General features: G+C 45.3%; 1 protein-coding gene across 1 annotated transcript in view; it reads right to left on the reverse strand.

The window, feature by feature from the left end:
• Positions 1-16,733, reverse strand: part of SGPL1 (sphingosine-1-phosphate lyase 1) — a 74,132-nt gene extending 57,399 nt beyond the window's left edge. Inside the window, exons 1-2 of the mRNA XM_063435371.1 lie at positions 16,555-16,733; positions 327-492 (exon numbers count right to left, since the gene is read on the reverse strand). Coding sequence (XP_063291441.1) covers positions 327-492; positions 16,555-16,566 — 178 coding nt within the window. The 5' untranslated portion in view covers positions 16,567-16,733. The remainder of the gene's footprint in view (positions 1-326; positions 493-16,554) is intronic.
• Between the last annotated feature and the right edge of the window lie 2,200 nt (positions 16,734-18,933).

The raw sequence follows: 18,933 nt of genomic DNA on the forward strand, positions 1-18,933 counted from the left end.
CTCAAATCCCCAGTCACTGACTGGAATATGGCTAGAATCTGAATAATTCAGAAACATTTAAATGTAAGGAAAAATAACTGCTGAAGGTCTAGTTCTAATTCGGCTTAATATATCAAGCTGAGATGCTAAGGGAAGGGTGTTTGTTTCCTTCTCTTTGAAACAAAAGGCTTTAAAACAAAGTATCCCAAAAGAGATGAAGAATTGCAAATGCAGCAGATATCCTGTAAATCGAAGTTAACCCCTGCAATACTGAAAGGGACATCGCAGCAAAGTAAGAAGGCAGTAGGATAATAACAGTGACGTGACAAACTAAAATGAATACTCACTCTCACGTTGGAAGAGGAATTGGTAGATCCATACAGAGGCCAAGGTGGATGCACAGGTCAAGGCGATTAGATGACATGGCTCCACTTCTTGGAACCTCCCGTTAACCACGCTTTTGAGATCATAGAAATATTTTAAGAGAGTATCTTTGTAAACGTCCAAAGTCTCCTGTAGAAACAAGAGTTAAAGTTAAATTCATATTGAAAATCGTGCGCATGTACACAAAGGAGTAGAGTTATTCTCTGTTAATTAACAGCCTCAAAATGGTGAGCTAATCTGGATTCCCTAAACTCATCTAATAGTTTCAGCAATTCAAGGATGATGGGAATAACAGTCCACAGGATTCTGAAAGTAGGCAGAGCCCCATATTGTATAGGGCTCCTTATCCAAAATCCTTTATTACCTTTTTATGCAGTGAAAAACTTAGCTCATTCTTCATGGACATTACTCTAAAGCAGACGTGCCTAATAGGTAGATCTCCAGATGTTTTAAAACTACAGCTTCCATGATGCTTTGTCATTCTAAAGGCATGCAAAGCATCAGGGGAGTTGTAGTCCCACAACATCTAGGGATTTACATTTGGGCACCCCCTTAAACTATTAAGCAATTCTTGTACTAGCTCTGTCATCAGAAATCGTATGTATACTATCATACAGCGTGTTAAAACTTGCGTTGATTATTTGTACACTGGTGTTTAGTTTTTTGTTTTTAGGGGGGAAAGGGTTGAAGGCTGCATAAAAGGCTGAAAGCTCCTTCGCAAATCACAGGCTCTGATTGGCTGCGGTCATCACACATTTTCTGCATGGTTTTTTTCCCCTTTTATCAGTAAGGTTGGATGGCCAGACCCTCGTTGGAACGGTCAGACCTCTAAGTGACAATTCCAAGCACATTCAGCAATTCGTTAGTTAAAAATCAATTGATTTAAACTGGTTTGTGTAAAGACAGTTTTGGATAATGGTTTCACTTTAAGATAATGTTAAATGCATAAAAGAAGTCAGGTTTTGAAAAGTTCCAAATAAGAATGCATTTTTTCCCAGGTCTCAAACATAAAATACACGCCATTCAAATTTGACCAAACAATATTGTTCTAGAGTACAGGGAGGGAGCATGTGTAATCATGTTCACTAATTGAATACTGTATGTAAGCAATCTCCTAGCTTACAGAGCTCAGTATGTAACATTTATACAAGCAAATTATAATAAAAGATAAAAGTGAAGATTTGATGTTTGATATCATTATTGCAAGTAAAAGTTGCCGCAATTCCTCTGACAAAAGTACCTATGTATGATATTCTAAAATTTCAAGAATGCTTGTGAGTTCTAAAAAGTATCTACACATGAAATCTTGCTTTTCAGACAATTTTAGCCAAACTACGGTAAAACGGTTTTGTTTTTTTTGCTACCTCCCTACACCTGTAAAAAAAAAAAAAAAAAAAAAAAAAGTCCCACTAAAGCAAAACAGTAGCCAAACTTAAAATCAGTTCGTTATTCTAGAAAATATATTAATAAATGCATTTCATCCCTTACCTCAGGGCTCGACAAATCCCAGGCGCCAAGTCGCCATGGTGACTAGGAAATCCATCCTGGGATGAGTGAGCCCATTCAGCCCCTGAGGTGGCAGGCATCTCATAGTGAGCTGAGGCAGGCGGCCAGACAGGCAGCTCATGATTAGTTGAGGCAGGCAGGCGGCGAGGAAACTGTGATCTTCCTGATCCCTAGCACGCCGTCCAGCGATGCCGGGAGACGGAATATGACATCACTCTGGCCCCAGCTCACTAAACAGCACGCAAGGGAGCAGGAAGATGAGCTTCCCCACTAAACCCCAGGGAAAGGTAGGGAGGCTGGGAGGCAAATTTAAATTTAACTAATGTAACGGACCGTTTCAGCAGAAAAGGGTAAAAATCCGTTTAGGCGATAATCCCCTTTTCACAGACAGGCACAGCTACTGTAAAAGCACCAAAACTCACGAATTTGGATATAAATGAATGCATCAAACTCCCAAACGGCATACAAGGGAATAAGGTAGCACTCCAAACTGGAACCTCACGAATAGCTGCTAGCAGATGAACAGGAAAAGCAGACATCAGCTTACACTCCTAGCAATCAATCTCCAGCAGCATACAGTGAATCCCCCCAAGAACGAGACAAGGCTCCGTGTTGAGGGTCAAGCAGTGGTCTGTTTATTGAGGGCTACCTGCCCCTGTATTTATGCAGGTCTCCCACCTGGTGGACACTCCCCTAGGGGACCAAATGGAAGACTGTAACACAGACAGACATTTACCCTTTCAGGACAAACCAAAGTAAAAACATCAATGCATCCTGGCTTCCTCCCTTCTGCCCTGGAGATAATTGAAGTAATCCAATTATCTCCTAAGACAAAGACAAAACTCCATTACACATGTGGGGACCTAAATACAGAATATGCTTTAAAATATATACAGTCACTTTTATTACACCAAACATAGACATGTTACATATCCCCAGATAGCTCAGGTCTGGGTGCACATTATTAGGTGAATGGCACCCAGACCACACGAATACAGTTCAATTGCCATGGAGCCAACGTCTTTAATCACACGAATAGGCTCCATGGCATAGCTATCTGGGTTACTACAGTTCACATGAACCAAACTACCGTATGGACGGTTGTTCGGCTACATCTCCACGAACAGGAACCAGGAGACGGGACGGCTCAGCGGTGTTCGTGCAAAATAGTGTCCGTTTATAGTTCCATAGTTTTAGGTGCCGAACACCGCTGGCCGTACGGTACTTGTAAAATGGCCGCCGCCACGTGTTCGGTCGACGAACAAAGACCACCCTGCCTTCGTCAATTAAGCTGCGGTTAACCGCTGCTTCAGGGTGGTTAATTGGCGGCACACTCCGGCTCCCAAGGGGTCGTGCAATCGGTAGTTTGTTCGGTAGATGAAATCTACCGAACACCCCGGCAGAAAAGGCACGAACAAGCCTTTCTGTAGGGCAAATAAGTATTTTACAGTCTGGTCCATAGTTCAAAGGCAGCAGGCGGGCAACCAGGCTCCTCCAAGGCAATGTGGCGAGATTGGTTTCGTCACAACTTATAACTTGTGAGTATATGAGAAAAGGTGTGTGTGTGTGTGTGTGTGTGTCTGTTTCTACCCGTCTGTGATCGCGTCTGTTTCTACCCGTCTGTGATCGCGTCTGTTTCTACCCGTCTGTTTCTACCCGTCTGTGATCGCGTCTGTTTCTACCCGTCTGTGATCGCGTCTGTTTCTACCCATCTGTGATCGCGTCTGTTTCTACCCATCTGTGATCGCGTTTGTTTCTACCCGTCTGTGATCGCGTCTGTTTCTACCCGTCTGTGAATGCGTCTGTTTCTACCCGTCTGTGAATCCGTCTGTTTCTACCCGTCTGTGAATCCGTCTGTTTCTACCCGTCTGTGAATCCGTCTGTTTCGGTGACCAGGCCTTTTATCAAATGGGAATGGTGCTTTTATTGACCTTTTTTCCCAACGCTGTGCCGGTCTTGACAAGGCTGAGCTCATCATCACTTGACGATCCCATAGGAAAGCATTTGGAGACTATTGCACATGCACAGAAAAACACGATTGAATCAATGCACCCATATGGTGAGCATTCAGCATTTTCATGCAGAGCATGGAGACGCTAAATGGAGGTGCTGCATACTGGGCAGCACTGACCCAGAATGCACCTCCAGAGACCATCTCAGTGACTGCCACTAGTGGTTTTACTAGGCTGCAATGTAAACACTGTCATTTGGCTGAAAAGGCAGTGTTTACATTAAAAAGCGTGTAGGGACAGGCTATAGACTTCAGAACAACTACATTAAGCTATGGTGGTTCTAGTGACTATAGGGTGCCTTTAAGAATGGTATTTTTGCCGTTGAAAAACCTGGTTCCTAACATTTTTAGCTGGCTCCTAGAAGGACCACTATAGTGCCAGGAAAACAAACTCCCATGGCGCTGAAGGGGGAGGAAGGGGTTAATCCCTTCCCTTTTTTTCCAGCGCCGGGACTCTCCTCCCTCTTCTGACGTCCCTGGCTGAATGCGCATGCGCGGCAAAAGCCGTGCATGCATTCAGCTAGTTCATAGGAAAGCATTCTCAATGCTTTCCTATGGACGCTGGCGTCTTCTCACTGTGAAAGTCACAGTGAGAAGCACGGAAGCACCTCTAGCGGCTGTCAATGAGACAGCCGCTAGAGGCTGGATTAACCCATATGTAAACATAGCAGTTTCTCTGAAACTGCTATGTTTACTGCAAAAAGCGTTAAACCTAGCTGGACCTGGCACCCAGACCACTTCATTAAGCTGAAGTGGTCTGGGTGCCTATAGTGGTCCTTTAAGTCCTGCCTTACTTTATCCTATGCTTAGGTAAAAAAGCCATGCTGGGGCCCTACAATATTCGCTCAATTACGTAGTTTTTAACTTTAAAAGAACACTCAAGTCACTATAACCATTGTACTCTTTTTGTAACAGAGATGATATTAGAAAGCATTTTCATAGTTAGATTCCAGCATCAGAAGCCAGAGATCAGGTTCCAACCCTATTCATTGTCTTCATTGTGAGAAGCATTGATGTACAAGTTCTTGTACAATCAGAGTACTTGTTGCCTGCTCAAACTAGGATAGTCTGTTTTCAGGGGCATGGAACACAGCCATGTATATGTCACACTCCCAGCTCAGCAAGTGTAGGATGTCAATTGGAATGGTAAGACGAGGCTGTGCATGCAGTGGACCCTGAAAGAAAACCAGTGAGTCAGGTGTGGACTGCAGGCACTAGCACCACTAATTAAACTAAAACTCTGACACAGCTTAGAGGCAAGCCTAGGCATCAGAAACGCTACAACAAGCATGTCAAACTCACGGCCCGCATGCAGCCCAGCGAGATTGTCATGATTACTAAGGCAGAGTAGGCACCTGCTCTCCTTACATTGCAGGTGCCTAACCTGCTTAAATTTACCCGGTACTGGCCAGGGCGGAGAAGTCCCTGGTGGCAGCGAGGGAGCTCAGTCTTCCTGCTCCCTCTGTAGTGATCCTGGGTGCCGGAATATGACGTCATTCCGGCATCACTAAACTGCGCACGAGGGAGCAGTGACGAGCAGGAAGAGGCCCTACACCAGCTCCCAAAGGTAGGGAGCAATATATCAAATTATGTTAGTGTGTGCAACAATGTGGAAATGTGTGAGTGTGTCACAGAGTGTGTGTGTGTCACAGAGTGTGTGTGTGTCACAGAGTGTGTGTGTGTCACAGAGTGTGTGTGTGTCACAGAGTGTGTGTGTGTCACAGAGTGTGTGTGTGTCACAGAGTGTGTGTGTGTGTGTCAGAGAGTGTGTGTGTGTGTGTGTCAGAGAGTGTGTGTGTGTGTGTCAGAGAGTGTGTGTGTGTGTGTCAGAGAGTGTGTGTGTGTGTGTCAGAGAGTGTGTGTGTGTGTCAGAGAGTGTGTGTGTGTGTCAGAGAGTGTGTGTGTGTGTGTCAGAGAGTGTGTGTGTGTGTCAGAGAGTGTGTGTGTGTGTCAGAGAGTGTGTGTGTGTGTCAGAGAGTGTGTGTGTGTGTCAGAGAGTGTGTGTGTGTGTCAGAGAGTGTGTGTGTGTGTCAGAGAGTGTGTGTGTGTGTCAGAGAGTGTGTGTGTGTGTCAGAGAGTGTGTGTGTGTGTCAGAGAGTGTGTGTGTGTGTCAGAGAGTGTGTGTGTGTGTCAGAGAGTGTGTGTGTGTGTCAGAGAGTGTGTGTGTGTGTCAGAGAGTGTGTGTGTGTGTCAGAGAGTGTGTGTGTGTGTCAGAGAGTGTGTGTGTGTGTCAGAGAGTGTGTGTGTGTGTCAGAGAGTGTGTGTGTGTGTCAGAGAGTGTGTGTGTGTGTCAGAGAGTGTGTGTGTGTGTCAGAGAGTGTGTGTGTGTGTCAGAGAGTGTGTGTGTGTGTCAGAGAGTGTGTGTGTGTGTCAGAGAGTGTGTGTGTGTGTCAGAGAGTGTGTGTGTGTGTCAGAGAGTGTGTGTGTGTGTCAGAGAGTGTGTGTGTGTGTCAGAGAGTGTGTGTGTGTGTCAGAGAGTGTGTGTGTGTGTCAGAGAGTGTGTGTGTGTGTCAGAGAGTGTGTGTGTGTGTCAGAGAGTGTGTGTGTCAGAGAGTGTGTGTGTCAGAGAGTGTGTGTGTCAGAGAGTGTGTGTGTCAGAGAGTGTGTGTGTCAGAGAGTGTGTGTGTCAGAGAGTGTGTGTGTCAGAGAGTGTGTGTGTCAGAGAGTGTGTGTGTCAGAGAGTGTGTGTGTCAGAGAGTGTGTGTGTCAGAGAGTGTGTGTGTCAGAGAGTGTGTGTGTCAGAGAGTGTGTGTGTCAGAGAGTGTGTGTGTCAGAGAGTGTGTGTGTCAGAGAGTGTGTGTGTCAGAGAGTGTGTGTGTCAGAGAGTGTGTGTGTCAGAGAGTGTGTGTGTCAGAGAGTGTGTGTGTCAGAGAGTGTGTGTCTGATGACCTGGAGGTGCGTGGAGGCACGCAATGCCACCTCACATTCCAACGTGACGCCAACGTTCTCCACCTTCACAGGTATTCAAGGAGTAGCAGGAGGATCCGCTTTGGCACAGGGTGCGGACGGCGCCACTGAGGGTATACCAGAGGCTGGACTCCACAGTCGCATACTGGCAGCGGCAGTCTGCTGGTTGGCTAATATTGTTTTGTATTTTTTTTTAAAAAGGGGCCGCGGTTTAGTAGAGGGGGGGTGCTAATTTTTTTTTTTTTTTTATATACTGTACTTTTCAAAACAAACCTGAAAGGCCCTTACTATTTATGAATGGTAACAATATGCACCAATGGTTCCTAAATAATAGAGGCCCGGTTTGATTTATTCTAAACTCACCAATGGTTCCTAAATAAGAGAGACCCGGTTTGATTTATTCTAAACTCTCTCTTTCCTATCTAAGAGTCAGAGCACCTAAGTCCTCATCAACCTATTGTTCCTGTAACATTTTGTAATTGCCTCATTTACTGTTAAATCTCCCCCTTTATAAAATATTGTAAAGTGTTACGGAATATGTTGGTGCTAAATAAATACTACTAATAATAATAATAAAGGAACTTTTATTAGCTATCCTGAGCATCAGCTGATCACACCTCAGCCAATGAGCTGAGACCTGCAAATATGAAGCCAATTGTATCTTTGAGTTCCTTATTCCAAAATTCAAACACTTGTAAAAAAAAAAAAAAAAATGTACACCACTGCAGACGATGTTAAAATGGCTCAACCTTTGGCACAGTTTAGCATGTAAACAAACCTGTCAACTGTGGTCATACGATATTCTTGGACACAAACCATGGAACTGTAATTCTATCTAATCTCGATCATGGACAAGAAAAGCAGTGTTTACTTATACTGAGATTACAAACTCTGTAGACTGTAAATAGATGAAGATTACACATGTTATATAAATGCTGCGGCAGAAAATGCCCGTCCCATGCACATATAACATATAATTAAATATAGGAGACTAAGGAATATCGGACTCCTGTGTCACCAACATTGTTACCCTAATAATAGAACTCTTTAATAACAGATAGAATAACACGATTATTATTATATGTACACTCTATTTGATGCCAACAGACTATATTTTTGGGTACAGACGTACATGGTTTTAAAACTACTATTAAAAAATTGAATTAAAAAAAAAAAAAAGACAATGAGAGTGAGATCAGGTGCATACAGCTAAACATGTTCTATGCCCAAGAGACATGTAATATACGTGCAGCAACTTTAACTCCTCAAAAGGGGAATTGTCACTTCCTAGGGTTATTAAAAGTTTGCTAAATTGATCTTATATTTAACAATGATATATTTATAAGGTGTGAAAAACACAAAGTGAACATTCATCCAAACCTCTCTATCACAGTTTTTAGTATCTGATAAAAAAAAAAAAAAAATTAAAGGATCACTATAGGGCCAGGAACACAAACATGTATTCCTGACCCTATAGTGAAAACCCACCAATTAGGTGGCTTGCCCCCATCTCCCCCACAAAATGGGTTAAAACTCACCTTATTTTCAGCTCTTTACAGGTCCGCTGGCGCTGGACCATTTTGGCCAACCAGCATGTCCTCATAGAGATGTATTGAATCAATGCATCTCTATGAGGAAAATTCAGCGTCCGCATTCAGAGTGGGGGGATGCTGAACGGCACTGCTGCCTACTGTGCAGTGCTGAGCCAGGAAGTCTCTCCAGTGGCCATCTAAGGAATGGCAACTTGGAGGTGTCCCTAGGGGCAATGTAAACACTGCCTTTTCTCTGAAAAGGCAGTGTTTACATGAAAATGCCCAAAGGGAGCTATTATACTCACCAGAACAACTACATTAAGCTGTAGTTGTTCTGGTGACTATAGTGTTTCTTTAAACAATGTTTCTTTTTCTCATCTAAATTTGTAATGTGTGTCCTGGCTGTACCTGGATTTTTATGTAATTTGCTAAATATTTAAAATATAAAAGCTAAAGGGCCCTAAACAACTTACTGGAGCAGTTTTGGTGTATCATGTCCCTGCAGTCTCACTGCTCAATTCTCTGCCATTTAGGAGTTAAATCACGTTGTTTATGATACCACAGTCACACCTCCTTGCATGTGACCTACATAGTCTCCCTAAACACTTCCTGTACAGAGAGATCTAATGTTTACATTTCCTTTAGTGCAAATTCAGTTTAATTTAGAATGTATCTCCTGTTCTTTTACTAGCTTACTAGACCTTCTTGGAGCACCATAGCTCTGCTCTACCAGAGTAATTTGTCAAAATCATTTTAGAACGGTTTAAATGGTTTGGGGTCTCAGGAAGCCCCCGCAGCCCTCCATACAGACTTCTTTACCGGAGTATCAAGTTAGCCGCACTGAGCTAAGCAGGGCCGTGTTAGGCTGCACTCACTGGCTGAGAATGGCAGCTGAGCTCTTTCTGCCACTACACAATCCGGTGTACACCTGCTCCAGGTCAATAAGGAAGCTGGATGCTCATGGGTTCCAGTGGGACCCTGTTACATTGTCAAAATGTTCTAAAACTGTTTGACAAATTACTGTGGGCGCCAGGAGTGTTACTGTTAAAAAGGTATTTTTTGTTTAAGGTTTTGTTTATTAGTGTAAGTTACACAGATATGACGGTACCTGCTAAATGATACAACACAATACAGGGTACGTTGTTGTACTATGTGCCTTAGTGATGTACAAAGACTTATTAAAGTCTCACGAGTGAGGCAGATGAAAGACACATGATGCTTACTTCCTTTCACAATCAGCTCAGACCTTTGGACCATAGTACCCTAAACTACTGTCTGGAGACGTCTGGTCAGAAGTGGTCTTTACAGAAAAAAAGCTATACCTCCAGCGTGAAAACAAGGCCAAGCGAATCAACTACGCACGAAAGCACTGGAAGTATGGTTTAGAAAAATGGCAGCAGGTGTGGACTGATGGGTAGCAGAAGGCAGTTTGTTTGCTGAAGGGCAGCAACACTTTAAAAGAATAGGTATCTGCAGGCAACAATAAAGCATGATGGAGATCACTTGCAAAGAGAGTTGGGGATTTGGTCAGAATTAATGGTCTCATCAAGGCTGTGAAGTACAGGCAGATACTTCTCCATCATGCAATACCTTCAGGGAGGCATCTGATTGGCCCCAAATTTATATGGCAGCATAACAACAACCCCAAACATACAACCAAAGTCATTAAGAACTATCTTCAGCATATAGAAGAACAAGGAGTCCTGTAATTAATGGTGGGCCTCCAGATCTCAACATCATCGAGTCTGAAACTAAAACTGTAGCACAGTAGTGTGCAAGTGCAATAAATGTATATTTGACAGGGCTTATTGCCATTGCTTTGTCTACCCGGCATTCCAAAAACCATAAGGGCCGTTTGGAAACCAGGAGATGTCTGAATTTACCCAGCGACAAATACACTGTCCCCGCTACCTGTTGTAATAAAATGGGGATGGATAGGTTTCAGGGATGATGCCCCACCACTTCCTATTACAGCATTTCTTGTAATGAGGCAAATGGTGAGTTACTGTGACAAATAAAATACCATTCCCACAACTTTCTATCTCCGTCATGTCTCAATATGAATTCCTGGAGCTGTACACCATGTCCCACATTCTGAGCTCCAAGAAAATAGGGGCATGGCTAAAACGTATGTTCCCCTATGGACACACTGGAAAGTATGCTAGATGCCTGTATTTAATGGTTTAGGAATGTACCACTATATCTGAAGATAAGACTTGGTTACAAAAAACAAGAATAATTTAAGAAACATTCACTGCAGGAATGCAAAGCGAACATTTTAAAACTATGGCACGATTGTGCAGAGTACAAGAAGCATATGTCAAGGTTCAAAGCTAATAAAATAAATAAATAAGAATCGGCGACATCACCACTTTATCAGTACCTTTACACTAGTGGATGGAAGCAGTCAACCTTGTCCTTATCTGGCTGCTTACACAAGCAAATCCATGAGACTAGTTTTTAAATACACTTACACAGGAACTACCATCTATACTAGACCACTTCCTTTTAATGAAGACGTCTGGGTGCAGTGTCCCTGGATCCTTTTAATCCTGCAATATAAAACTGTAGCTTTTTTTTTTTTCTAAAGAAAATGCAATGTTTATATTGCAGTGTTAAATCCACCTCTACGGGGTCTAGAGTATGACAGTCATAAGAGGTGTCCTAGTAAAACCAAGCCACTTGATGCAGAAGATCCATAGGAATGCACTGGTTCCATGCTTTCCTATAGGGAAGTTTGAATGCGCTTGAGAAGCTCACCGCGCATGTGCATTAGGTCCCCAGGAGCATTGGACTGGACATCGGTGGAGGAGGTCATGCCTAATCCATTATTCCGTGGAAAGCGGAGGTAAGCAGTGCAGAGGGAACATTGGCACTGGAAAAAGGCAACTATACCATTTTTTTTTATTAATTATTATTATTATTATTAATTAAAATTTGAATTGTAAACTGGATGCACCTAATTCGGACTAGAGACAGGGACACTTTTGCGTTAGAAATACAAACCTGTGTTCCTAACGCTATAGTGTTCCGTTAGTAGATAAAAAAGTGATAATGTAATGAAACAAGTTTTTTCTCTTTTCTCTATTGATAATCAGAAGAATACAGAGAAGGAGAGTCACATAAAAAAAAAAAAAAACATACAAATACAAATGTGTTTATCAAGAACTAAAAGTGGATAGGGAGGACACTTTACCCATGCTGGCAACAGACAACCAATGTCTCCACGACCTCCCGCCACGCTGACCAAGTCCCAAGGACATCACTTGTCCACCACTGAGGGGGAGTGACATCAACAAAGGTGGATCACGCTTCAGAAAGAATTTGGCCTTGGCGTGGGAATACAGGAAAGCTTATTATTTTATTATTTTATGGTGGACCAGATCAGCAAGGCTTACTCCATCTTTTATTACAATGCTGTTCTTAACTGGAGTAACCCTTTAAATAGTTTTACAAGAGAAGAATGGTTTGACAAACTCAGTATCTCATTCTTTAAAGGGACACTAAGCCCCTAAACAACTTTAGCTTAAAGGACCACTCTAGGCACCCAGACCACTTCAGCTTAATGAAGTGGTCTGGGTGCCAGGTCCAGCTAGGGTTAACTAATTGTTTTATAAACATAGCAGTTTCAGAGAAACTGCTATGTTTATCAATTAGTTAAGCCTTCCCCTTTTTCCTCTAGTGGCTGTCTCACTGACAGCCGCTAGAGGCGCTTGCGTGATTCTCACTGTGAAAATCACAGTGAGAGCACGCAAGCGTCCATAGGAAAGCATTATGAATGCTTTCCTATGTGACCGGCTGAATGCGCGCGCAGCTCTTGCCGCGCGTGCGCATTCAGCCGACGGGGAGGAGAAGAGGCGGATCGGAGGAGGAGAGCAGGAGGAGATCTCTCCGCCCAGCGCTGGAAAAAGGTAAGATTTAACCCCTTTCCAGAGCCGGGCGGGAGGGGGTCCCTGAGGGTGGGGGCACCCTCAGGGCACTCTAGTGCCAGGAAAACGAGTATGCTTTCCTGGCACTAGAGTGGTCCTTTAATGAAGCAGTTTTGTGTATAGATCATGCTAAATTCTCTGCCATTTGGGAGTTAAATCACTTTGTTTATGCAGTACATTTTATACCTCTATAATTAATAAGGATGCATGCAATTAATTTTGCTTTTAATCACTTTAGTATATCTCTTAGATGGTAGATCTCCAATCTGCTGCCTTCTTACCCAGCCCAGACTTTCTGTGGCTGCCCAATTACAGGCTTCCTAATGCAGCTCAATGAGAAGTCTTTGCCGAGGAGGTGCTCTGGGCAATTGTCTGGCTCGTATAGTAACAAAACTGGTTAAATGATTGACAGCCAGAAGGTGCAACAAGGCACATTTGAAAAAGTGCCAAATTCTACTGAAACCTACACTTTTTCTAAAATAAAATTTAAAAAAAATAGGACACATTCTTTATGCAAAAAGTACTTCAGCAAGTTCCATGCTTTAGGGGTCTGACGTGTCCCTTTAAGCGAGGCAAAACCTGGGTATTCTGAAATATTATTCTGCTAACAGACAGTCTTGAAATAGGTGGGGAATCAGAGGATCGCAACAACAAGAATTTGAGGGTGTTTTTGCTGGAACATCCCAGGTTGATAAGTGTCTGGAGGGAATTGGTATTTTACCTTGTCCCCCTGCAGGCACAGGTACACTGTCACGCGTTTGCGTGTTTTAAGTTTGATTTATTAGAAATGCCTGAATCCCCTCTTATTCACATTATAATATTTGGCAGTTTAACAGCCATTAAACCATTTATTTATTTTCAGAGATTGCCTTGAATTTTCTTAGGAAATTACCACTCCCAATTTGGTAGTAGTGCCCAAATTCGAGAGTACCCTCCCCCCCCCTCTTCAGTTTAATAAATAGAATAATTCCCGCTTTTAAAATAAATAAATCACATTTTACTGTAAACTCTTCTTAAACTCAGAAATTGGCGAATTCCCCTGTTACTTTGTTAGCAAATATTCTGTAGCAACACCTTTGAAACAACTTAAAAAGGTGTGGATTTTCACAACACAAGCCATAAGGAATCCCGTGTCACTTTTTTTTTTCTTCCTTTTTCGAAGAGGGTATTTAAGGCTGTTCACACTTGTCACAGATGTTAACATGTCATAAGATCTCCAAGGTCAATAGGAGCTGGCAGTAACTTAAAAAACAATTCTGTCTGTTCCAAAAACAGGGCCATAAATTATACAACAGCCTGAATGCTGAACCATTGGTTTTTTTAAGGTGGGTGATAAGAACATTCAAATACACAGGTCACTGGACCAAGCACAAAGTAAAATGAATGGTTTCTCACACAAGTCAAGGTCTAGAAAAAATAAAAAGAGGTTGAACTACAATTCCCATCATCCTTAGCTTTGCTAGACTCTGCTTTCATGTCTAGAAAGCTCGGGGAAGACCAGTTTTGCTATTCTAGACTCCGGTTTAGAATGTAGCAGGTTATATATACCTTGCTTTTACCACGTTGTAGAATCCTTAATCTACATTCGAACATTAATTTCCTGCTTTGCAATTTAGAAGTAATCTGAGGACATAATAAATGTAGGGATTGCGACTTCACAACCAGATTTTCAATAGAAAAAAAAAACAAGCATGAAGAGAAACCTGTTTGGTGACTATGCAAAAAGGCAGACAGATCTCTCAACATGAAGAGAAAAGAAAACCTGAATGTCTTGCACCGTCAACATAAATATTGGGGGCGAAGATTCAAATCCAAATATAGTGATCCCCATTGTAGTGTCAAAGACTCAAATGTTAGGATGCAGCTGTAACAATGTGTGTCCAAGTTTAGAGAGATCCATAGAGCGGAGCGTCCCTGTTCCATTGACATTCTTGATATTGCAATAATAATCTACAACAATCATGACGGGGAGACCCAAATTCAACCAGTCTTAGGGCAAACCTGCTGCCGTTTCGAATGCCAACCAGCTGCAAGGAGCTGCTCAAGAGTGCAAATGAGCCCACAAAACATTGTCATAGCAGGACATTTTACAGAGCTATTGTCTGCACAGCACACTACTTTATTGTTCTTTCTCGAGTGTGTGTTTGTTAGAGGAATTTTAACATTAGGTTATATGCATCAATTATCCATTTCGATTTCTTTGGGGCATGGGGGTACCATATAGTATATCTGATTTTGTACATATTTCAGTTGTCCTAAGACCTTATCTTGGTACCACTTGCCCTGCTGCCACTTAACTGCAGACCTCTATCCTACTGATAATTAGATTATCCTACCCCTAAGCACAATACCCAAAAACCTCATCCTAGAACAGCCAATTACCAGATACCCTGCCCCCCCCTCCCCTCCCCATATCCTGGTACCAGATACCCTGCCCCCCCCCCCCCCATCCTGGTACCAGACATCCTGCCCCCCCCCCTATCCTGGTAGCAGATACCCTGCCCCCCCCCCATCCTGGTAGCAGGTACCCTGCCCCCCATCCTGGTAGCAGGTACCCTGCCCCCCCCCCCCCATCCTGGTAGCAGGTACCCTGCCCCCCCCCCCCATCCTGGTAGCAGGTACCCTGCCCCCCCCCCCCATCCTGGTAGCAGGTACCCTGCCCCCCCCCCATCCTGGTAGCAGGTACCCTGCCCCCCCTATCCTGGTAGCAGATACCCTGCCCCCCCTATCCTGGTAGCAGATACCCTGCCCCCCCTATCCTGGTAGCAGATACCCTGCCCCCCCTATCCTGGTAGCAGATACCCTGCCCCCCCTATCCTGGTAGCAGATACCCTGCCCCCCCTATCCTGGTAGCAGATACCCTGCCCCCCCTATCCTGGTATCAGATACCCTGCCCCCCCTATCCTGGTTTCAGATACCCTGCCCCCCCCCTATCCTGGTATCAGATACCCTGCCCCCCCCCATCCTGGTATCAGATACCCTGCCCCCCCCCCCATCCTGGAATCAGATACCCTGCCCCCCCCCTATCCTGGTATCAGATACCCTGCCCCCCCCTATCCTGGTATCAGATACCCTGCCCCCCCCTATCCTGGTATCAGATACCCTGCCCCCCCCTATCCTGGTATCAGATACCCTGCCCCCCCCATCAGATACCCTGCACCCCCCGCCCCCATCCTGGTATCAGATACCCTGCCCCCCCCCCCCCCAATCCTGGTATCAGATACCCTGCCCCCCCCGCCCCCATCCTGGTATCAGATACACTGCCCCCCCCCCATCCTGGTATCAGATACCCTGCCCCCCCCCATCCTGGTATCAGATACCCTGCCCCCCCCCATCCTGGTATCAGATACCCTGCCCCCCCCCATCCTGGTATCAGATACCCTGCCCCCCCATCCTGGTATCAGATACCCTGCCCCCCCATCCTGGTATCAGATACCCTGCCCCCCCCATCCTGGTACCAGATACCCTGCCCCCCCCATCCTGGTACCAGATACCCTGCCCCCCCCCCCCCATCCTGGTACCAGATACCCTGCCCCCCCCCCCCCCATCCTGGTACCAGATACCCTGCCCCCCCCATCCTGGTACCAGATACCTTGCCCCCCCCTATCCTGGTACCAGATACCTTGCCCCCCCCCTATCCTGGTACCAGATACCTTGCCCCCTCTATCCTGGTACCAGATACCCTGCCCCCCTCCCCCCTCCTGGTATCAGATACCCCCTATCCTGGTACCAGATACCTTGCCCCCCCTATCCTGGTACCAGATACCTTGCCCCCCCTATCCTGGTACCAGATACCTTGCCCCCCCCCCCTATCCTGGTACCAGATACCCTGCCCCCCTCCCCCCTCCTGGTATCAGATACCCTGCCCCCTCCCCCCTCCTGGTATCAGATACCCCGCCCCCCTCCTGGTATCAGATACCCCCCTATCCTGGTACCAGATACCTTGCCCCCCCTATCCTGGTACCAGATATCCTGTCCCCCTCCCCCCCATCCTGGTATCAGATACCCCCCCCCCCCATCCTGGTACCAGATACCCCCCCCCCCCCCCCCATCCTGGTACCAGATAACCCCCCCCCCCCCATCCTGGTACCAGATATCCTGTCCCCCTCCCCCCCATCCTGGTATCAGATACCCCCCCCCCCCCATCCTGGTACCAGATACCCCCCCCCCCCCCCCCCCATCCTGGTACCAGATACCCCCCCCCCCCCCATCCTGGTACCAGATACCTTGCCCCCCCTATCCTGGTACCAGATACCCTGCCTCCCCCCAGCAGTTCCCCATCATGCCCCCATGCCCGGTGTTCTACCTGGAGCGCCATGTGTAATCAGTGCTGGCGGAAGACACGGCTGGCAGACCGGGTGCCCAGGTAGTGGGGCGCAGGGGGTTCTGGGAGCTGGTGCTGTGTGAGCCGCTCTGATTGGCTGCTCGCGGCGCACTGTGAGCTTTGATTGAAAGCTCTGCCGCTCACTGCCTGGCTGTACCACCCTCTCCTCTAGCCCCGCCCCGAGGAAATTACGTCACTTGATCGATACCACGCCCACAAACAGATTACTCTAATGGCGTCGCTCCTAGACCACGCCCACACTGTGTCTCCTAGCAACCCTGCCGCCAACTGCCATTCCTGCCATTCCCGATAACGGACAGCGACATCTTGTGCCGGAGAGCGGAACCGGCCGGTCAGACTAGACTGACAGCAGCTCCAGCCTGACAGATACACTGACAGCAGCTCCCCATACATCTATTAACTGACAGCAGCTTCCCCATATAAACTGACAGCAGCTCCCCCATATTAACTGACAGCAGCTCCCCCATATAAACTGACAGCAGCTCCTCCATATATACTGACAGCAGCTCCCCCATATATACTGACAGCAGCTCCCCCATATATACTGACAGCAGCTCCCCCATATATACTGACAGCAGCTCCCCCATATATACTGACAGCAGCTCCCCCATATATACTGACAGCAGCTCCCCCATATTAACTGACAGCAGCTCCCCCATATAAACTGACAGCAGCTGCCCCTCTATATAAACAGCCCCCTATCTCAATACACTGACAGCAGCTCCCCCATATTAACTGACAGCAGCTCCCCCTCTATATATACACTGACAGCAGCTCCCCCATATTAACTGACAGCAGCTCCCCCATATAAACTGACAGCAGCTGCCCCTCTATATAAACAACCCCCCATCTCAATACACTGACAGCAGCTCCCCCATATAAACTGACAGCAGCTCCCCCATATTAACTGACAACAGCTCCCCCATATATATAAACAGCTCCCCCATATTAATACACTGACAGCAGCTCCCTCCCTATCAATACACTGACAGCAGCTCCCCCATATATATATAAACAGCTCCCCCATATTAACTGACAGCAGCTCCCCCTCAATATAAACAGCCCCCAATATTAATATACTGACAGCAGCTCCCCATATATCTATTAACTGACAGCAGCTCCCTCTATATATAAACAGCCTGACAGATACACTGCTCCCCCTAACAATACACTGACAGCAGCTCCAGCCTGACGGATACACTGACAGCAGCTCCCCCAATATTAACTGACAGCAGCTCCCCATATATCTTAACAGCCTGACAGATAAACTGCTCCCCCTATAATAATACACTGCCCCCTATAATAATACACTGTCCCCTATATTAATACACTGCCCCCCATATTAATACACTGCCCCTATAATACTACACTGCCCCCCTATATTAATACACTGCCCCTATAATAATACGCTGCCCCCTATATTAATACACTGCCCCCCTAAAGTAATACACTGCCCCCTATAATAATACACTGCCCCCTATATTAATACACTGCCCCCTATATTAATACACTGCCCCCCTATAATAATACACTGCCCCCCTATATTAATACACTGCCCCCTGTAATAATACACTGCCCTCTATATTATAACAGCACATATTTACTTCTATATCGATCCCCATATTACAGCCTCCTTCTTTATCTATCCTCATATTATACCACTACCCTACTGCTCTATAGCAGAGACCCCCCCCCCCCCCCAATGCTAAGTAGCCACTTCCATAGATCTGTTGCCCCTCTTCTAGCAAATTCTCTCACCACAATAGCCTTCCTGCCACCCGTTACTTTCCACTTATACTGCACCCCTATAGCAGCACAGGAACCCCACTCCACTTAGTACAAAATAACTGGTGTCCCTCTTCTTGCGCAGTCTATCACCCCACACTACATTGTTTCATTACCCCACACTCATGTTTACAATACAGTCACCAATAACCACTCTGATGACAACCGCTACAAAGCATTGCTGTAAAACTGGGGTCCAGGAGTGATCAAAAGAGGGGAGCAGACTTTACACACTGTCCATGAAAATACTTTCCATAAATGCATAATGCCTGGAGAATAGCAGATTCAATATATACTATACCTTTTGGTGTAACCAGGTAAGACAATTATATAGCATCTCTTTAATATTAAGGTTTTCTTCTTATTTATAAATTAGCAATACATTCTTTTTTTTATTTTATTGAAATTTTCAGCATAACAAGAGTATCATGCATGAAATAACAGATGAAATAACAAATATCCGACATATTAGAGCTTATCAATATGACCGTGTGAGGTAACACTTCGTATAGCACTTGTCACTGTACTGTAGGTACTCTGTTGTCTGAGTAAACA

The sequence above is a fragment of the Pelobates fuscus genome, chromosome 10 (assembly GCF_036172605.1).
Source record: "Pelobates fuscus isolate aPelFus1 chromosome 10, aPelFus1.pri, whole genome shotgun sequence".
Classification (NCBI taxonomy): Eukaryota; Metazoa; Chordata; class Amphibia; order Anura; family Pelobatidae; genus Pelobates; species Pelobates fuscus.